Source organism: Pempheris klunzingeri, chromosome 9, assembly GCF_042242105.1.
Source record: "Pempheris klunzingeri isolate RE-2024b chromosome 9, fPemKlu1.hap1, whole genome shotgun sequence".
In the NCBI taxonomy this organism is placed as follows: Eukaryota; Metazoa; Chordata; class Actinopteri; order Acropomatiformes; family Pempheridae; genus Pempheris; species Pempheris klunzingeri.
This window is the reverse complement of record NC_092020.1, coordinates 10,138,840-10,160,076: the sequence shown is the minus strand read 5'-3', so window position 1 is coordinate 10,160,076 and position 21,237 is coordinate 10,138,840. Positions and strand designations below refer to the sequence as shown.

General features: G+C 44.8%; 2 protein-coding genes across 7 annotated transcripts; both read left to right on the top strand.

Moving 5' to 3' along the window:
• Window positions 1-113: 113 nt before the first annotated feature.
• Window positions 114-2,154, top strand: ndufc1 (NADH:ubiquinone oxidoreductase subunit C1). The gene is made up of 4 exons (XM_070837212.1): window positions 114-221; window positions 788-891; window positions 1,806-1,873; window positions 2,042-2,154. The coding sequence occupies exons 1-3, from the start codon at window positions 176-178 to the stop codon at window positions 1,863-1,865; spliced, it is 210 nt and encodes a 69-aa protein (XP_070693313.1). The 5' UTR covers window positions 114-175; the 3' UTR covers window positions 1,866-1,873; window positions 2,042-2,154.
• Window positions 2,155-4,603: 2,449 nt separating this feature from the next.
• On the top strand, window positions 4,604-20,065 carry mgarpa (mitochondria localized glutamic acid rich protein a). 6 transcript variants are annotated; one of them, XR_011585005.1, is made up of 9 exons: window positions 4,604-4,753; window positions 6,898-6,998; window positions 7,140-7,245; window positions 8,856-8,873; window positions 13,738-14,130; window positions 16,715-17,739; window positions 17,973-18,019; window positions 18,213-18,659; window positions 18,761-20,065. XR_011585005.1 is itself a non-coding variant. In XM_070836287.1 (9 exons), exons 1-8 carry the CDS (start codon window positions 4,678-4,680, stop codon window positions 18,006-18,008), a joined length of 1,521 nt encoding a protein of 506 aa, XP_070692388.1. In that variant the 5' UTR covers window positions 4,604-4,677; the 3' UTR covers window positions 18,009-18,019; window positions 18,213-20,065. The 6 variants fall into 6 exon arrangements, 5 of the variants coding, with proteins under 5 accessions (XP_070692388.1, XP_070692387.1, XP_070692385.1 ...); XM_070836287.1 differs by having other exon boundaries at window positions 16,715-17,214; window positions 17,449-17,739; window positions 18,213-20,065; XM_070836286.1 differs by having other exon boundaries at window positions 16,715-17,253; window positions 17,449-17,739; window positions 18,213-20,065.
• Window positions 20,066-21,237: the final 1,172 nt, after the last annotated feature.

Here is a 21,237-nt window from a genome sequence, read left to right as displayed (position 1 = left end):
TTATTTTTGGTGCAGCAAACAAAGCAAGTTTAATTCTGTAGCGCGAACGATGCCAAGTTTTGGAGCGACTTATCGATGACGCCGGGTTCATCAACTCATTCCTGCCAGGAAGTTTAATCGACCGCCGTGTGACAGGATCGCTAATCGGCTGCTGGGAGCCGGACTGTGGGCAAAAATGACTTTCAACCGCCTGTTGTGTAGAGCTGTTCACCTCAGCAAAGGTACGGTGGTAACACAGCGGTGACGAACTCATCATTCTGATTTTGAAGGACGCGCGTTTTGACCAGATATTTACATCGTGAACGTGTCTGTTGTGAAGCCTGACCTTAGCTTAGCTTAGCTTAGCTTAGCTTAGCGTTCTTGTAGCATCGCTGCCATACAGGCGGTCTTCCCCCTTTAAAGGGCTATTTACGCCAATTATCCTGAAGAACGTGTGCAGTTTAAAGCTTCTGCTTATTGGAAAGCCCACATGTAAAGTCGAGCTTAATGTGAACTGTGTAGTGTTTCCAATGACCAGATTGTCTCCACTCATCTTCCAGCCGTCTTCCACCTAAACAAACAGTGGGGAGTAGAGATGTATTGAATTGAAATGCCATTAAAATAGAATATTATTGAAATGGAATACGTCCAGTGGGATGATTTGGTTTTATAAATGGTCTCATTGTCTTCCGGTGGGTTTGTAAGGGCTCATTCATCTTACACTGATACTGATTTCCATTGCCAAGACAAGACTCATTTCTTTAATTGAAAACACTGTTTTTTTTCTCGTTCTCTTGGTGTTTTTCAGTTGGATCCAGATCTGCTTTTACAAGCGCCAAGCATGACACTGTTAACCCCAACTGGCTGCGCGTGGGTCTCGCCTTTGGATCGTCTGCTTTTCTTTGGGGCCTGGTAAATGACCACAGTGTCTGGCACAGAGTGTCCATAACATATAAGCTTTAAGAAGTTGTTAGTGCACTGAGGGGGTTTCTCTGATTGGTATGGGAACTAAACACTGTCCATGCACCAACCATGTCATTTACAGCATTGCTTAATTTATCAAGAAATGTACCTCTTGCAGCACAATAAATAAGAATAAGAATAAGACCGACTTTATTTATCCCGGAGGAAATTGTTGTGCCAGAGTGCGATACAGAGGTCGTCACAACAATACAAAATATTGAAATACAAAATTGAAAAGACCTTTGTCCGAGTCACATAGCACTTCAGTAAAGTTTGAGCACACTTCGCTTGGTCCACCATGTAGCAGCCACTGTATCTCAAAGTGTGGAGCACTAATTCCCCCCCTATGAGAGGGCATCGGTGAGCAGCACGCAATTTTTATTTTTCAGGTTAGGACACAAGACGCTGCTGCATTTCAAGCACACCAATGTAATAATTCTGAAAGTACCTTTTACAGTAGACTCATCTTTTAGAGACAAAACCATGATGAGAGGCCGGACTTTGAACGGTATTTGGTGTGATGTTCTCATTGAGAAAGGAGAAGTCTTTGGGTTTCTCCAAGTTTCCCCGATTCCAACTATGGAGTAGTTCTTTTAAAGAGACGTCTCATTGCAATTTGCGTGTTGCAGTTTGGCTCTTTATTTTTTTTATTCAGTTCCAGGTGGCAATAAAACTCACACAGTGCTAGATGAATCCGTTTGAAATCAGCAGCTACACTCACAAGATAAACTCACATTTGTCGTAGATCTGGAAGGCAGTGGGGGCTTCCACACTATTATGGGATGTAGCTGAATATGAAGGATGTTCTAATATAAGCAGGTGGTACGTTTAAATGGCTCATGGTGCACATCTTCCACCCACAGCTCTTCAGGCAGCACAGCACAGATGTACACGAGTACAAAGTGAGGAACGGCCTGAATTAAGCTGCTATGTGAGTGTCTGCTTGTTACACACATCAACGTATAGCATCATTTTGTGATCTGACACTTGTATCGCCACATATTACCACTGGTATTCTGCCACCTTGTGTGGGGATATCAGATCTATTAATGGATGAAGAACTGAAACGTGATGCTCTGTCATTTCTTGTCCTGTGCAGGAGGTCATCGAGTCCCGTCTATGGAGGCACCCGCTTGTGTGCTCGCTTCTGTTCCCGCTCTTCCTGATTCCTCACTCTGATTCCTGTGTAAAATAAAAATGTATCATGTGAAACGTGCACGAGCCATCTGTCCGCAGATTCACACTAACTGTGGTATTGACATCGATAGACAGGGTTAGGGTTGTATGGAAGTCCTTGATAAGGCTTGAATGCTAATGTGAATTGTCTGTCTGTATTTGCATAGCGCCTTTTTGATCATTTTCAACTACTCGAAGCGCTTCGACATTTACATCCTCGTTTACCCATTCAAAAATCATTCCTAGAGGAATCTGTTCTGTCACACACACACACTGAAGCTGCTCCAGGAGCTCCGTGTCTTGACCCACTCTGCCTCTGAGCCACAGCTGCACACATGGAGTGTTTTCAAGGTTTGAAAAGTATTTGGATTTTGAATGAAGTGCTTGAAACTACTTGAAATTCTAATCCCATTTGATATGACAAACAACTTAATGACTGAATAGTTCACTTTAGATAAATGAGTTGGACCTCGGTGATTCGAGTACGTGTGATTTACCTCTGGAAAAGCCTGAAAATGCACCTTGAAAGGTGCTTCAGTAGAGAAGCTGTGGGAACCCCAACAAGTAGTTATAGATGACCTACTTCTTTATTAATCAACCAAATGTAGCAGATACACAGTATGTTTGCTGTTTCAAACAGCGGGTCCTAAATATCAGTATAGAACCTTGGTTGGATCACTTAAGTTAGTCTCTGCCCTTGAGATACATCATGACGGGCTTCTTGTCAGTGTAGCCATCAAATACCATCAACATCACCGGTCCTCTGTTACAGGTTAAATTGCACACAGATCACTGGCAGTTCAACCACACGTGAACTCTCTTCCATAATGTATTCCTGAGAAACTACCTGCTGCCCTCTATGTGCAACCTGCCCAGTTTGTGATGACTGCTGTGCATTTTTAGTGTATAAATGTAGAATAAATTCTGTGAGGCATTGCCAAGCGAGAGATGATATAGAGAGCTGTGTCTAACACTGAGGACAGCGGTTATCTGAGTTAGTACACTATCACAAACCCACAGCAGCAGCAGCAGCAGCAGCAGCAGCATTGTTTTAGGCCTGTACAAGCAGGGAGAAACACAGGTATGAACTAGCACCAGCGAGAGAATTCAAAAAGTTTAAATGTACCAGATCATCACTTTCTCCATGTGTTGACTGTGACCTTTGGAGCACAGGGTGGGGAGAATGAAAGTCACCCTGCTGTATGGAGGGCGGTCAGTGCCACGACAGACAAGCACAGACTGGCTGTAAAGAAGTGGACGTGACCACCGTGATGTCACCCTTCGATTTGCAGTTTGGCTTTACTATCTTGATATCTAAAACCATGTCAGATTAGTTAATCTCAAGATAGTCCCACTTTATTGTCCCTGCTTTATTGTCTAGTTTCCTCTGAATAGGACCGTCATGTACTTAATGAGCATCACGCTGTGTGGAAGAAGACCTGAAACTCACGACCGAGGCCATAAACCAGTCAGCACAATGAGGTAATAAATCAAGTGAGAAGTAGACTCATTTTCTCCTTGACTTCCATACAACCGTACGGTTGGTGAAGACAATGGGGGGGAGACACGGTGTCAGCTGTCACGCTTTGGGGTGGATTTAAAAAGACAAGCATGAAGCGAAGCGTAAAAGTGGATATAGTGTCAAATGTTTCTTGTGCCAATTGTACAATACACAGTCATTTTAACTAGGTTTTCAGTCGGTGTTGTGTTGGAGGTGTGGAGGATCATAGAGGCAGTCATGAGTATAGGTGCCTGAGCACACAGACCGGCTGCACCCCCACTGTTAGACCTTGCAGAGCCACTTTTTAACCCGTGAGCTGATTTGGAACAAAATGGGTGTGTTCTATGAAGTAACTGAATTGAAAAATGACTTCCGATTTCCCGTCGTCACTAAAGCCACTTTCTCATATGAACTCTGCACAACGCCTCGACACCTGGAGCTGCCCCATAATTCTGATTGTTAGATTCCATTTCTGACAGGAGACCCTCCTGAATCCCAAACAGTTTTAGTGTAAGCTGGAGAACCATACCTTGGTGTCATGCAGGCACCGTTGTGAGCTGTCCAGGAACTTTGAACACATACATTATGGAATCAGTGCAGAACAGCCACGATCGTCTGTCTGCTAATAAATTCCCTGACATAGACCTCATCCTGCATTCCAATGTGACAACCCTTAGAGACAACCTAAAGAGTTCTTACAAGCCCTTTTCCTGTGGAAATAATCAGCCCTCTGGACAGGGGGTGTCCAGAGGGCTGATTATTCCCACTTATTATTATATTATTATGGTTATTCCCATTGTATGTGTGAGGCTTTAACCAGTATCATCATTGTTACTCTCATACTTCTGCTGTACTTCTCTTCCGGGGTGTTAACGACTCCACATACATGCCACTTTCCTGCTTCCTCGTGGCATTTGCCCCTCCCCATACACACGACAACATACGTATTGCGTAGCTAAGGGCGGGCTTCACCCCCCGCCCCCCCTCACGCTCGGCGCCATTCCTCCAGCTTTCGCTGAAGCGGCAGCATTCCCGTCGAAGCCCTTCGGAGAGCAGCGATGTTGTCCTGCAGAGCGGCCTGGCAGAGGTGCGGGCCTTTGGCTCGGAGAGCAGCCTACAGGCTGCCCGGGGACGGTGAGTTTCCTCCGCCAGCCGACAGGCCCGACAGCAGGGCACGGTTACCCGGACCCTTCCTCCGCGGGCTCTGTCCGTGAATGTGGCGTGTGTCTGCTGTCTGTGTGCTCCGGCTGGAGGCAGCGCACTAGTACATGCTGTCCCCGAGAATTTCTCTGCATAGCTGCATCCCCACGCAGGAGGACGGTAATGGCCGCCCGTGTGAAGGTCAGCTTGGCCTTATGGCTGAAGTTTGGCCGAGTGTGGTGCATGTTCGCCCCGTGTGTGTGTGTGTGTGTGTGTGTGTGTGTGTGTGGAGTGGAGTGGCTGGTTTGACCTTCCGTGTAGGTGACTCCTCACGCAGGTGATACTTTGAGCCCTGCTTTTGGAGAACAAACACGTGTGTTCCCTGTGGCGGAGTGTTATGCGGGTCAGAGCGCCGGCAGATCCAGTCTGTAATCCGCCGCTCGCCCTCTTGTTTCCACACTGGAGACATGATGTGTCCCATTCTGACCCGAGCCCTTCAGGCGGGACCGGGCCCGCGGACAGAAGTGAACGAGGCCCGCGGGTTCTCCGAGACACTGACATGTCCTCGCAGTGAGAAACACGAACACTTAAGAGCTTTTGTACATGGGTATGTGACCTTCACTTCACCATTTTGTGGAAACATGGTGGCCGCTGCCAGTCACGTGGTGTGTGTGTGTACGTGACGGAGAGAGAGCGGCGGCGCGAGCAGAGCGGAACCTCCGCCGCTGTGGGGAGATGACGTCACGAGCTAGTGGGTGTCCGCACTGTCTGTTTAACCCGTGGAAACACGGAACTGTGGGCTTTATGTTATGGGAGCGAAGAGGACAGATTCCACTTGTCACTGCGCTGCGTCACTCTGGGGTCTAATACTTGACACCCAAAGGGAACCTGCTGTCGGCTCATGTCGTTAAACCCAGCTAACCCCCCCCCCCCCACGGCGGGGCTATGATTAGGTTTTGGACATAATCCTAAACTGGAGGAAGAACTGTGTGATAAGTACATGATGGTGTGCTCATGGTTGGCTGAAGGAGCCCCTGAACGGTCACTGTGATGCCATGCTGTCCTTGTGTCCTCACTGCCTGAGGAAACTCTCTCTGGCTCCAGCGTTGTGAGGAAGCCTTTAAAAAGTGAACGTGAGAGAAACCTCAAACCCTGGCAGTGATGACGAGGCCCCCACCGTGATACTGCTCCCCTCCACTCCAGCGGTCCCACTGAACCACGCTGTAATCCTGTGCTTTCCTGACTTTCTTCCTTTTTACTGATTTTCACCACCTAACCCCCACCCCAACTCGTGCCAGTTAGACCTGAGCTGATTAGACGGTATAAATAACAGCGTGGTTGTGGGGGGGGTGGTGGTGTCAGAGCCACAGACAATGGATTAGCTCCTGAGTAGAAGAGTTTAATACCCTCAACACTGGACATGACGGAGCTCCAGCGGCCTTAAGATCCACAAGAACAGCTTGTAGATAATTGGACAGCGTTCACCTCATTAAGTCAGCCGAAGCATTTAGAAAGCTTCACTTTACTTTCCCTTATTTATTCCAGGGGAGGACTTAGAGTACCCTTTTCTGATTTTGTTCATGTGGACAACCAGGTTCTCCCCACCAAACAGTTCAGCCACGCATTGTGTGTTGGAAGTGGGACTCTTGGTGTTTGCAAAGGGTTCAAATGGAAGCTGCTGAACAGTGTGCTGGTAGGAGGTGCTGCGTCTGGTCCACGGTTTTCATGGTAAATAAAGCTTTATTGGCTTCATGTCCTTCATGTGCCTCAGGCCTTGGACCGTGCAAGTGTCAGACGAGAGGTGAGAGTCATATTTTTGGCTAAATTCAATCAGTGGGAAGCATCGTGAGCCAGTAGAGCACCTTAGGGTGCTTTCGTGACAATCCCTTTCACAGTGAGAGAGCTGAAGCTTATGAACTTAAGCACCATGTTATTTCTATCCTGTAGGATCTTTTCAAAGCCTCCAGGGACTTGAGCCATCCATGCTGTGTCACTATTCTTAATAGAATCCCTCCTCGCACCTCCTAGTATGCGTGGAGGAACACATCGTAAAGGCTTTGGGGAAAATCTAAGGAGAAATCAAATGGTGGTTGAGGGGCTGGAGGAGGGTCTAACATGTGACCTCTAACCCTTTCCAGTTGTGCAGCAGCGGCCAATGTCCTCGTTCTCTGGTGGGTCTGGGGAGAGCATAATGTGCGCCCTGCTGCTTGGAGGAGCCTTTGTCGGCAGTGTCACATATGTAAGTGCATCGTTTCTGTCACTTCTTCAACAAAGGGTTCAAAGTCCAACACATGAGCTAACTCTGTAAAATAACATGATTTCTGAAATTTGAATCTTCTCATTGGAAGTATGGGATTCAGATGTTTTGCCCTCTGAACAGGCGTACACCTCTGTGGTCTCCGACAACATCAGGTACAACAAGCGCATCACAGAACTTTTCTCTGGATCCAGGGCAGAGTGGGTACCTAAACCATGGCCTCCTAAGAGTAAGTATTTCTCACCTGCCTACCGTAGTCGAGTGGTGATCCTAGACATATCAGTTTCCTTTTTTTTGTGGGGGGGTGGTATCTTTTTTTAATAGTGAAAGATCTAGCTGATTGTGTTGCATGATGCACAAGAATCTTTAGCAATATTTCTACCTGTCATTTCTGGACTGGAACTTCTACACGTGTCTCTTTCCATTACTAACGCTTGCCCTTTTGCTTTCGTTCATTGAAGATGAAATGTTTGAGTATTAAAGCATTAAAGCAAGCGACATGTGAACAGCTTAACAGCTTTGATAGAAGAGGCGGTATTGAGCCGTCTCTAGTTGTATGCAACACTACTATCAAACCATTTAGCACAGGTGTGGCAAATGGGATGCTGTAATTTAGTTCCCCAAAAGAAATCAGAATTATAGTTTTTTTTTTTAATGGGATAATTCTCAAACTTTATAAAACGACTGACTCCAGATAGAAGAACTCTACAGCCAAGTTAAATTCCCAAGGACACAGATATCATCTAATATCAGTTCCTCCATGTGGAGAACAGAGCGATACTATGGACAGCTCACACATCCATCATCATTATCCATACTGGTTATCCTTAAGGGGCGCGGGCCACATCTCATGGTCTTCATTAGGGGGTGGAGTTTGCTCAGTTGGCATGAGATCTCCGTGGCAACTAGCAGTTTCCACCCTCTGATTGGAAAAACTGAGATGTGCTTGAAAGCTCAGGTAAAACTAGTAAGTGTAGCTTGAGTCGGCCGCATCCTGATTAGCGAGGTTACAACGATGAATCCGTTAGTTGTTGGTCCTGTTCAGTCTGATCTGATCCTTGTATATGAATTAGGCACATTGAAATAACAGCAGCTGTTGAATGTAACACTTTGTTTTTGATGAGCATCTGGGTCCGACTGGTGACGGTCCTGCTTCACGGGAAACACATTTCCTCTGAACACAAACATCCCCTGGTCCAGCGCACGGCTGTGTATTCTGTCAGCCGCCAGTGTTTGACTGTTTTTTGTTTGGCTAACTGACTCTTAATTGGCCGTGCTCTGTTGTCGATACGATGACATTAGTTTGTGCTCGAGTGAGATGGGTTGAGCTGAGGTTCTGATACCATCAGCGTGTCCAGTCACTGGTGCATGGAAGGAGAGAAGCCCACTATGTAAACTCACTGCTGAGCACTGGAAAATCGACTAAATTCTGAGGGCTTTATTCCTAAAAAACCATCAGGATTCATCTTCTTGGAAGCAAGGATCAGGTATAATCAGCCAACCATCAAACCACGTTTTCCATTTCGTTTGATGAATGGGCAAATAATGTGGATTTTCAAGTTGAACCTCCATTTCCGTGTTAACATTCTCTGGGAATAAGTCCTCTACAAAGGTGGACAGCATGACCAGTGTGTTAAATGGAAACAAATGGATTGAAATGGGTATTAAAGCACTGTTTTTTTTTTTTGTTTTTTTTATCAGTAACAGAGTGTAAACTGTTGTAGGAATTAGTAAAATGTAATCTCTACCTGAAACCCGAACAAACCATAGTTAATCCCTCACTGTTGCTGTGGCTTGTTTCTGTGTGAGACTTACACTGATGTTTTTGTTTGCTTGCAGGCAGGGACGAAGAAGAGGGTAAGTTGTCACCAGTTCTTCAGCTTTCATTCACTGTCATTGCCTGAACTTTCTGAATGCTTCACTGAAATGTTGCCCTGCGTTCAAGCAAATGTTAGCATGGACTTGATTGTGCTTGTAATGAGTTCACTTTCATGATTCCGACACAAGTTGCAATGAAGGCTCATGATCACACTAACCACTGCGCATTTCTACCACTATGGTTCCAAGATTAGACAGCCGGCAGTGGGACGGAAATGAACCCAATGATGTACACAGAGTAAGATATCTGCACTTAAAATGGAAATGAGGTCACATCCCACACAGACAAAACAATGTAATAAATGCAACACAAATTGGGGGGATAATAAAGATGAAAACAGTTTCATAATTGAATAACTGTAGCTTGAATATAAATTCAAAATTAATAATCACAGGTGTATGAAGAAAAGCCGCTGCCATACGTGCACTCCTGGACACTGAGCAGCCCCTGGCCTGTGTCTGGGTGTGATAATGAAGAGGGGACTTGTTTGGATGAAAAGATTAGGAGGGGTAAGGGACTTGGTCATTAGGTTAGAGAGCTCTGGTCAGTCTCAACAGGGAGCTTTAGTGATCTGGGCCTCGACTGTTCATCATACAGGAGAGTCGGTGCCAAGGACCACAAGTTGGAATAGTGCACCAGAAAAACCACTGGAAGGAGTTTTCATCTAGACACCCTGGGGAGGGGGGGGTCAGCTTTGTACACAAGATTGAAGTTTGGATTGAAGTTGGGATGTTCCTCAGATTATTTGTAAAATAATGGGCTAAAAAATCCCCAAACCACTCCAGACTGAATGGAGGGCCACGCAGTACAGAAGCTTAGAGGTGTGCTTGCACTGTTAACATGAACCAGCACATAAACACAGCAATTTGTGTTGGAAAGACTGTGTACAATATTTGGAAAAAATAGGGCAAAGCAAGATTAGAAAGTAAACCAGAATGAGAGAATACCAACTGTGTGAGAGTGGAACAGAAACACAAACCATCACACATGCGTTCCACATGACGCTCTACATGTTGTTGCCTCAGAGTCTGTTGGAGCAGCTCAGCCTCCTCTGTAGCTGTACATTTCATCTGCAGCGCTGCCAGTTTGGGAACATGCGTTAACATTTCACATGTAACCATTCACATTGTTCAGAGAGCCTGGTTCTAATTGGCCAGTGCGGTTTTTGACAATCGATTTTGATGTGTCCTCCCGTGTGACCTCAGTCTCACCTCTCCTGATTTTTACCCTTCCGGCCCAAAGACTTGGTCTGCCAAATCAGCCCCTCCTTTGAAACTACTCGCTCCCTCCTCTCTCCCTCCCTCTCTTCACTGTGTTTCCCACCTCTCTGCTGTCAGCAGATCTAGGCTTGGCTTGACGTAAAATGTCGCATTTTTCTTCCAAATTTGGGTCATTTGGAGACCTCTCTGCTCCCAGTGAGTCAAACTGGTGACTGGCTCCCTGGCTAAGCCTTCTTCCTATTGAGCACCTAGCAGCCATTAGCATCACCTGTGCATCTTGCTGGCAGCCCATATCCATGTTTTGTTACATACGTGGCCTCTGTGATAGAATTTAGATTGACAGTGACATTGATGTGTTAATTGAACATAGCTTTTTTTTAAAGAGCAAAAATCCTTCTTCCCGCCTCTCTAACTCCTTGTGTCTTTACTCTTTTCAGAGTAATGGTAAAGCTAAGGTCCTCTGTGGCCGCATGGATATTCGTCCTAGAACTGGACTCTTTGGATCTGAAGTGGAAAACAAACCCCCTCTTTCCTCCACTCCTGTACTGCTAAGAGAGTCCTCTACTCAGCCTAAAACCCATGGACGATTCTTTGACGGATATTGATTTTGTGCTGTCATTTTCTTTTCCTCTTGCTAAATGTTAATTTGACTGAAGATGATAAATGGACTTGAAAGAAATATCCACAAACCAGTTTTGACTGATTTTTCTTTTGTCAATTGACTAAATGATTGTTCAACTTCATTGTTAGAAAATTAGCTTTGTTTTTGTGGGATATTAGCCAGTTGGTCAACTTGGCTGTCGTGCTGACACATTAGCATGCGCTATTGTAAGTGATACTATGCTCTGTTCTGCCCCCCCCCCCCCCTGAGCTCCATGTAAATGTGGCTGCATGTGGCTCTTCTGACCTACTGTGTTTGCAGTCAAAAGGCCACAAAAATAATTCATATACAAATTTAAATAGTGGCACACCGGAGCGTCCTCTACTGGCCATTGCAAATGATGGACATCCCCGGCTGTTTGGCTGTTTGACTGTCTTGTTTTTCCAAAGTGGGAGAAATGATTTCTGTTGTCCTCAAAGTAAAAGTCCTGCTCATTGTCTGTATAGATGCTGTTAAGTAAATTCTACGAACATGGACCTTTTTTCCTTTTTAAATCCTCTTTAAAGAAGACCGCCAAGGCAAGCATTGAATCAGAAATACTTTATCTATTGGAGGGGGGGGGCTGAATCACATTACAGTATATAAGATGTATGTATCAATCTACAATATGAGTGTAATGGTAATGCAAAGAAATGGATTGGAATAGTATTAATGAACAAATTTTAAGAATCAAAAAGATAAAGGTGGACGTTGGTCACCTCAAAGTGTATTGGGGTTGTTGACATCCAAGAACTGGGTTTAAAATTCTGTCACATGTCCTTCTAGCAGCAGAAGCTAAAGTTAATTCTTTTTGGAAACCTGATAATACATTCAGCAGCGTCACTTAAGCAACCATGGCATACCAGTGGCAACAGTGAAGCGTTTTGACTTTGCTACAGCTCACTTGTGTGTCACGGTTTTTGTATCGATTAGCTGTGGCAGACTTCTGCCACAGCTAATCGCCACGAAAACATCTCTCAAAAGAAAGAAATAATTCCACCTGACAGTCTAACATAAATCTATAGCCTGTTTGCTTTGTCCAGGAGACTTGTGTGCTTTTATTCTGAAGAGTATCTGAGGTATCATGAAAAGACACCTCTCAGAACTAATGTGTTGGCATCGAGCCCACCATCACGAGATGCCAACGTCCCAGCAGGCTGTTATCACTCCCAATAGTCAGTGCTCAAGTGTTTGGCCCGGGGATCACTCGTGACCCTGGTGCTATTCTCCCACTACTTGGTGTGTGTTTGTTAATGGTTTGTGTAGAACAAATGGTGGAGGTATCTCTCAGTTAAAGATTAAAGACGCACAACCTACCTGGGCTGTCTCAGTATCTGTCTCACTGTCAGTCACTTTCAGAGTTCCAGATAACTGATAGCTTGTTAATTGGATGGTAAGAACCAATATTCAACTTCACCCCCCCTCTACCCTGCACCTGACCCCACACCCCTCTACCCTACCCCCCCCCCCCCCCCCCCTCCCTCCCTCTCTTTGTCGTGCTCCCCCCTATCTTTGAGTTTGCATGCAGTTTGTGTAATAAATGTATTGCCACTGGGGCTTTTCACCAGACTGCAGAGAGGCAGTGGTAAGCTTTGGACTGGAATGTCTCTAGAAGTAGTACTTCTGGATCAACCTGCTGGAAAACATGCTGTTTGTAGCTGTTTCCATCCAAAAATCTATCTCCTTTTCACACAGCTGTTCTACCCTTGATATTCATTATGTATGCATCAAACAATGCAGGCAGCAGCAGCAACCGCTCTGAAAGCATCTAATATCTGACACGTGATTCATAAATTAATTTCTGTCATCTACAGAGCTGTCACTTTTTTCTCCAAAAATCAAGTACAAATGACAACTAATGTAACAACTAATGTAATTTCAAATGATTTCCAGTGAGACCTTCTTACAGTAGGATCCAAACACTGTAGACACTCACAGTATGTTTATTCTTGGCTTTTAAAATGTGCATCTGAACAAGTGGACAGCCAAGCCACATGGCCAATCACACCTGTGTCCAGCTAATCTCCTGCCTTTAGACTTCATCACTGCCAATGTTACTTCCACTGGAAGGTCAAAGGTCCACGTGCACAGTCGGCGTGTTGCAGGCAAAGCACCAGACTTGGTTCCTACCTTGCGTGTGCAGCCTCTTCCCGCTGGGAATTGGCAGGACAAAGTCGGCTTTGTCTGCAATTTGCAGAAGAGCCCAGGACGAGACAAAAACAGAAGAATGTTATAAAGGCAGTGGCTTAGGAAAAGATGCAATCAATGCTTTATGCTGTTAATTCTTTGTTGGGGCTGTGTCAGGACACTTTTCAGACTATTTGTCTTGCTGTGGTCCTTCACACTTTTTATTCTAGTAGTAATGGTTAATATTTAGCTCTGTCCACTTGTAAGCCAAGATGCATTTTAAAACCAGGTGTAAACGGGCTCTAAGCTGTTTTAGTTTTGCTCTGTAGTGCTGTCAGGAACTGGAGCATGCAATAGATAAGAGTGACGGAGTATTTTAGGAAGTTCCTCTTTCATCCAAGGCACAAGGTGTCTTTGATCTCTGATGAAACCAGTTATGTTGTACTGGTTCTTTGAATTTTCAAAAAAAGTGACAGCCCTGCTACATTTGAGTGTGCATAAAGAAGATTTTGTCGGTATTAATGGAACACAATGGATCTTCTTTTTCGGCCTTTTGGCTGTTTGCACCTTTGAATGGAAACCCAGCTACTGATAACATAATGATTTTGTATAATGCTGCTTTGCAGATACTGATTATTTTTCTCAAATGTGAGATTTTGATTAGCATCTTCAAACTGCATGTGTAGTAGAAAGTACAGTGTCTTCACCAGTCATGAACGTTGTTTAGGATGGGAGTGTAGTAGAGTGAACATCAAGACCAGTCGTTGCTCACTATAGGAGACAACAGAATGTATTCGCCCTGTGAGTCGGACCGATGCTCTGGATAACACAGTCCCTGTGATTCTCGTGTTCCAGGCGGAGAGGAGGAGGCAGCAGTAGCAGCAGCAGCTGAGGAAGCCAGTGGAGAGGCTGAGGTTGGCGAAGAGGAGGCTACTGCACCTGCTGGCGACGAGACAGAAACTGTAGTGGAGGCAGCCGCTGAGGTGGTCGCAGAGGCTGCCGAGGCGGTTGCTGAGGTGGTCGCTGAGGCCAATGACGTGGTCACTGAGGTCGCTGAGGTTGTCGCCGAGGCTGCTGAGGTGGTCGTTGAGGCAGCGGAGGTGGTCGCCGAGGCTGCCGAGGTGGTCGTTGAGGCTGCGCAGGAAGTGGAGACGGTGGCAGAAGAAGTAGCCCAGGTGGCCGAAGCTGTCGAAGAGACTGCCCAGGCTGTTGCAGAACCCGTTGCTGCCGAGGAGCCGGAAAGCAACGGTACGACTTCTTCATCTGACGAGGAGGCAGCTGCCTCTGAGGCTTAAGGTTCCACACATTCACTACAGGGAGACACACACACTACCAGACACATACTTCACCGTCTCTAAACCTCCATCACAACACCAGAAACAATAGAAACGGTAATCTAGTCACTATCTAGGAGCACCAGAGGTTAGCTGCTTCTCCGCAGGTGCCTGGTCACACCTCTTATTGATCATTCTCTTATGTCGTCCTAAAACTGTATATTATCTCTTATTTATTGGAAGGGTATTAAGGGCAGCACTGCGTGCGAATGAAACGTTTCCTATTATAAGGATGACTTGAAATTTTTCTGGTGTGCACCGTAGATGACTGAAGGATGTCTATATTTGTTCAAATTGTGCGGTCTAGAGATGGTAAAAACCAGGCAGTCTCCTCAGCAGGCTCCTTGTTACCACGATGAGACATTTCCAAAGTGGGAATGAGGTCTTTGTGCGACACTCATTGGCAGTTATGGACGAAATAAATGTGATCATTCTGAATCCAAACATGACTCATGCAGATTGGCCAGTTAACATGTATTTAAAACCCTGCTCATTCCCCTGTGAGCCAACCACACACAACCAAATAGACGTGCTAAGAAAACAAGCAGGAACACCCTATAACTGCTGTGGTATCGTGGGTATTTTGTTATGAAGCCCCTATATAATGAGATCCAACAAAAGTGTTTCTTTGATATAAACCTCTGTAATGTTGTGCTACTTTACCACAGAGCAGGTCGACACCTGCTGATCCTTTTAAAACTGTCGTACACTTATGTATACCCTGCATCAAGATAAGGCTCTGAGACTGTGTACGAGTTCTGTAATTGCTGCAGTGTTATTTTTCTTAAATGTAATGTGAAACTGTCAAATGATAAGGTCAGAGAAACTGTCGACGAAATAATTAGGTTACGGGGTGGTTCAAATCATATGTGATCATAGTTTTATTTTGCTTCTAACTGGATAATGAGTACTGTGAACAGTTTGCGCTAATTCATCGAGCCAAACAATAAAGCTTTTATCAAACCGCAAAGGTTTATTGCCGTCTTTAATTTGTCTGAATTGGTCTGTCTACCATAATTTGTACTGGAGCTTTAAGATGAGAGCGTTTCTAGTTATTCATTCCAACTCAACAATTACATTCTTTTACACTACGTTACATTACCTTTTCTCTCTTTTTTTTTTTTTTCTTCACAAATGTACTATTTTCTGTTGACAAGACGTTCAGTTTTTGTCTTAAGTGAACTTGGACACAAGCCTGCTCTTTCCGTTTATCAAGTGAGAATTTTAACTCTTCACTGCACCTGCTTCTCACCACTCTGCACCCAACTTGTCTTTGCTCCACTGTACCGTACATTTATCGGATGACTGCATTCATCAAGACGCATCCTTTGTGTCTTGTATGGTGATATACTTTGTAGGGGCACATGTGAGATGGGGGCTGCATGCTGTGTGAATGGTGGTATGCTTCTTTTCAAATCTTGAACAGAGCTTGACCGGTGTATGAGTTTTTACCCCATCAGACTACATATCAGTACTGCTGAACATTTTGATCTATAGGAATTGCAGTTAGTCCACCTGAGAGGGCTGACCAGTAAACTTCAACTATAAAATGTCCCTTTAGAACATCCTGTATCTGGTCAATGCTTCTTTAATGAGCAGAATTAAGAGATTTATAATCTTTTCATGTTCAAAAACAAATATTGGCTGATATATATCATATTTTTTAAATTTCAAATATTTATCCATCAGCCTTAAAACTCAAGTGACACACTGTAAGGTCACACATGTCCATACAACATGCCTATTACTAAATATCTGTCCTCACGAGAACTACTCCAAATGCTCAAACGTGCATGCCGGGCAACTAGTCTGGTTTTGACACATTATTGACAAAGACCTAATCACCAGAGAAGAACATTCTGACGACGTGTAGCAAACTTATTTTATTTAAATAAAATGGTCCAAGACCTGTCTAGTTCTGTGGACGCTAAGATTGACCACATGATACTGGGCACAGCAGATGCCTCTACAGTCCAATGTGGTGCTGTGGCAGTGCCCAGTTAAGCTGTAAACTCAGACCTAGCAGTGCGAACCATATGTAGACAAATTCTAATCCAGCGGTGTTTCAGGTACACAAAGCAACCATGGGTATCCACTGATGTCTGTTGACTTAGCCTACTACTCTGCTTCCAAACACCACAATGACCCACTGAGTGTGCTCTTGGTTTGTGTTTGTCTGTGGAGTTTCTGTGGCAGGCTTTGCATCTTTCCTGTTATGTGTAAATACTTATTTGGTTTGTGGCACTACATAGACTCCCCAGCTGACTAACACAGTTTTCCTGTAATGCTTTTGTTTCTCTTAAGCTTCCTCCACTGCAGGGTGTTGACTTTCCACATGCATGTTGTCACAGTCCACCAGATAGATCTCCTCTGTCCCTAGAAGGGTCTCCCAAATACATGTTACTTTGGCTAAGCACCTCCAGTTGTGTGTCGGCTAAATGTAGGAAAATATGACTTCAACATCAGTGATGTTTGGATGGCTGGATTTTGTGTTGCAGTGCTGCTGGCAGCTGCCTCTATTCCAGAGGTACCGAAGATAGAAATACAGGCACCCAGCACTGAAGACATCAAAGAGGAAGAGACGACGGCACCAGTAGAGGAAAAGCCTGTTGAAGAAGTGGCACCAGTAGAAGAGCCTGCACCAGTTGTGGAGGAGGCCCCTGCACCAGTGGAGGTTGCACCAGTTGTGGAGGAGGCCCCTGCACCAGTGGAGGTTGCACCAGTTGTGGAGGAGGCCCCTGCACCAGTGGAGGTTGCACCAGTTGTGGAAGAGGCCCCTGCACCAGTTGAAGTTGCACCAGTTGTGGAGGAGGCCCCTGCACCAGTAGTGGAGGTTGCACCAGTTGTAGAGGAGGCCCCTGCACCAGTTGAAGTTGCACCAGTTGTAGAGGAGGCCCCTGCACCAGTTGAAGTTGCACCAGTTGTGGAAGAGGCCCCTGCACCAGTTGTGGAGGAGGCCCCTGCACCAGTTGTGGAGGAGGCCCCTGCACCAGTGGAGGTTGCACCAGTTGTGGAGGAGGCCCCTGCACCAGTGGAGGTTGCACCAGTTGTGGAGGAGGCCCCTGCACCAGTGGAGGTTGCACCAGTTGTGGAGGAGGCCCCTGCACCAGTGGAGGTTGCACCAGTTGTGGAGGAGGCCCCTGCACCAGTGGAGGTTGCACCAGTTGTGGAGGAGGCCCCTGCACCAGTGGAGGTTGCACCAGTTGTGGAAGAGGCCCCTGCACCAGTGGAGGTTGCACCAGTAGAAGAAGCCTCAGCACCAGTGGCCCTGGCAGATGTTACCACAGCTGCAGTTGAAGAACCAGACACTACCACTGTCACGGAAGAAGTTGCAGCAGCCCCTCCTGCAGACGTAGCCAGCCCTGTGATGGAAGAAGCCCTGGCTGAGAGTCCCCAGAGGGAGTACATTGTTGTGGTCCTGGAGGGAGCACCTAAAGCAGAAAAACGGCCCATGGTGCTCGGAGTGGGGCCCATGACTGGCAGAATCATCCCCGGACCAGACGACGATGCCCCTGCTTCTGAGGTACCAGAAAACTTTGTTTTGACTCCATATATAAATGTTGGTTAGTAAGTGACGAGCACATTTCTTCTGTTTCTCAGCCAGGTTGTTGAGTGTAACAGTGTTTTGAGAGAGACTTGAAAAGACACATTTTTATTATAAGGGTTCTTTAGTGTAACTAGACATGTAATGATATTCACTCCTGCTTAGCTTAACCAGAAATCCCTCTAACATGGATTTTAAACTCTGCTATTCAGGGTAGGCGACATCTTCTTAGGATGCAAATGCAGTAGTTCCACCTAAGGTACTGAGCCTTTTATTATTTCTACCGTGGTAGTGGACATAGTGCGATTGTGATTAAAACTGAGCACCCCTCCCCTTCACATCCTCATTCCTATAATTCAGATTTAAATGCACGGTAGTGACGTAGAAAAACTGATTGTATTCACATAGACAATGCACATTATTGACTTTTGTGTTCCTGTCCTCCATAACAGTAAACTGCTCCTGAATGATGACTCCCTTTCCTGCAGAAGAAGAGGATGTGCCTTTCTCTAACACTTTCCCTGCCTCCTTTTATCCCTAAAAACACAAGGAACTGATGTGTAGTTCCAGTGTAAAGATACACGCAATCCACAGTGTTCAGATCAATGCCTGCTTTATGGAATAGTCATCCAAACATATTAGTGGTGGCCATGTAACCCACTAATGTGACAAACATTAAACTCATCTCTGGTGTATCTTAGTAGCCTCAATAACAGTTCTTGTAACATTAGTGAAATACCTGAAAACCTTCTTACTGCTGTGGACACTGAGCCATTCAGTCACCTTTTTTTTTTACTTCCTCAAGACTCACTCCAGCGTTACACCCTAAATACTCTACGTCCTGTTTACCCAATCGCTGCTCGCCCACTTGTGATGTGAACATACTTCTTTAAAGGGGTGTTTTGACCCGCCAGCATTCCTCACAGTATTTGACCTCACGTTTTTCTTTCTACTTTGAAGAAAATGCTTTGAGCACACTGGCTCAACGCCCCACGTAAAGTAGCTACCTGGTTACCTCAGTTTTCCTCGTGTTTTCAGTCTCGTCTCGATGCTTATCACAGTGTTACAGCGATATGAATGCAGAATCTGTCTGCAAGGGACAGGATCTTGGCACCAGACGCATTGTGGTTTCCGTTTGCGGTTCAAGTTTGGCCAATCACGTCTTTGGGTGCATCCCGGTAAACAGTTGGTGAGGAGAGCACTGGTTGAAATGGAATCTCAGAACCCACTGGCTATCAACTGATAGGTCAAACACTGACGGGATCATGGAGCAGCAGGTCTTGGCCTGGATACCAGTTATCTGGAGATTCGCTGGCACCTGCCCTCAGAGGCTAAATTGTCATCAGAAGATAGCTGATGGGTTCCCCGGTTGCTAAACTAATAACTTCAATAAGCACAGTCTTATTTTACAGAGATTATAGGAAAAGAAACTAACTAAAGCAGGCATTTGTTGATTTCCTTTTACTTTTCTTCCTTTCTAAAGGGCAGTTTAACAGTTAAAACTGCTGCTGCACTGCTCACATTGGGTTCAGACTCTAAAACATGCTTCATGTCTGGCCACACCCATTTGGTGATGTCACAGCAGGTATTTTGCCCTGACAGCTGATGGTGAACGCCAAAGAGAGCAACGCAGCAGGTGTTTTCCTCTATAGGCCTGTATTCAGTGTTGAGTTTCCTCTCTAGGTGAGTTTGTTCCTCCTTAGTTTCGGTGGACAATCTAATAAATATACAGTGAATGTACAAGGTGTTATCTTCCTGACAATGAGTTGCAATCTCTTTTGCACAATCTATATTCAGTTAGTGTCAAAGTAGAAAAGTCTTCCAGTTTATTTACCACTCCTCCTGCGCCATCGATAAAGATTCACGAAAGAAGCAGATTTTTAAAGTGTACATTTAAGTGTAACTCTGTCATGGTGCTGGGAGGAAACGCTGTTGGTTGGAGAAGGTAAGAGATGAGCAGCATCTGTTCTTCAACCTTTTCCTTTTCTGTCCTGAGAGCAGCATGAGTAATCTAAAGGCTTGCAGCAGGTGTGGATGTGCTTGTGCTACATGAAATGTGTGTTTTGCGAAGTGTTGCAGTACGTCTGAAGAAAAGTGTGAAATGCTTTGACGGCTCTCTTCCTTGATTTTCTCACCTCTAATATAGAATTCCTGGCTTTTAGTTTGGCGCACAGCATTTGAAACAGATCTGGGATCAGTGAGGGAAGAATTGAACTTGAGTTTATGTATTTGAAAAGTGGAAATGGACAAACTGTGACTGTTTCACACATTACTGTTTTTTGCAAAATAAAGGGAAGAAATGTCATTTTTGTCTGTCGTCTTTTTAACCAAGACCACTTAAATGTTTAAACGTTGGCATCACAGAGCATGCTGCAAAATCATAAAATAAAGTTTTCAAACCTTTTTTGAATACGTAACAAGGTCATTAAGAGGGAAGGACTTGAGTTTGGATTTGTGAGCCCAGTTAGTTACAAGTTAAAATAAAATGGACTTTTGTTTCCACATAATTAGAATAGAAATACTACATTAGTTTTTTAAAATTTTGTTATTACTGTCTCCATTTCCTTCAGGTATTAGGGGAAGACTAAAAGGAGCAATGTCAGTTTCCCTCTAGAATGTAGAACGTTCATAGCCTCCCTGAGTTCAGACACGTAATGCCACATAATGTAAGCAAAACTCAACACTTTTGCCTCTGAACCTTTTACTGAGGTGAATGTAGTTTGTGCTGTTTAAAACGATGAAAAACTATTTTTGAACATCTCAAGAGCAAAGTGAAAGTAAAAGTAACAGTATAGGCCTACGGCACGATGATGTTCCATTGCAAGTAAAAATCCTACACTGAAAATATCAAAAATATAAAAGTATATAAAATGAATGAAATGAAAATAAGTATTGAATAGAAAAATGTACTGTCATTGTCATAAAAATGCAAATGCCACCAAGCTGTCACCATTATGAATATGACTACAGAAGAAACAAACGTGCTTCTCTGCCCGGCATGATTTGCCTACAAGGGCAAAAATGAACTGCAGGGACCTTAATAACCCTGTGACACCCCACCCTCCCCCGGGACACACCTCAGTGAGCACATTATCAACAGAAATAAAAATAGTCTTAAAACTACTTTTCAAAACAGGAACCATCCTCAAGACTGTATCTTTAGAAGTTGTGCCACTTGATTTAATTAGCTCAGATTTGTATTAAGATAAATATTGGGATGTATTTTTGCTTGGAATAAAGGCTGTGGTTTGTGCCCCACGTCAAGTGCATTAGGAAGGCTGTTTTAGTGCTTATCTGGGCCCTGCAATACCTGTGAACTTATCCTGTAATAATTACAGTAATCAAATTAATATAAGCATACAAGTGCATACAATCACACATGCTCCTCACATTTCTTCCTGAGTGAGCCTGTTGCTGTGTGTGTGTGTGTGTGTGTGATGATGCCCCTGACCGATGCTTCACAGTAACTGTGTGTGT

What these genes read in the sequence shown, in the direction of transcription:
- mgarpa (XM_070836284.1), top strand. Translation starts at nt 4,678, where the DNA reads ATGTTGTCCTGCAGAGCGGCCTGGCAGAGGTGCGGGCCTTTGGCTCGG. An exon ending in TTGTCGGCAGTGTCACATAT is followed by an intron (nt 6,999 to 7,139) that starts GTAAGTGCATCG and finishes CCCTCTGAACAG; the next exon opens with GCGTACACCTCTGTGGTCTC. An exon ending in CGAGGAGCCGGAAAGCAACG is followed by an intron (nt 14,131 to 16,714) that starts GTACGACTTCTT and finishes TTTGTGTTGCAG; the next exon opens with TGCTGCTGGCAGCTGCCTCT.
- ndufc1 (XM_070837212.1), top strand. Translation starts at nt 176, where the DNA reads ATGACTTTCAACCGCCTGTTGTGTAGAGCTGTTCACCTCAGCAAAG. An exon ending in AGCTGTTCACCTCAGCAAAG is followed by an intron (nt 222 to 787) that starts GTACGGTGGTAA and finishes GGTGTTTTTCAG; the next exon opens with TTGGATCCAGATCTGCTTTT. An exon ending in CTGCTTTTCTTTGGGGCCTG is followed by an intron (nt 892 to 1,805) that starts GTAAATGACCAC and finishes TTCCACCCACAG; the next exon opens with CTCTTCAGGCAGCACAGCAC.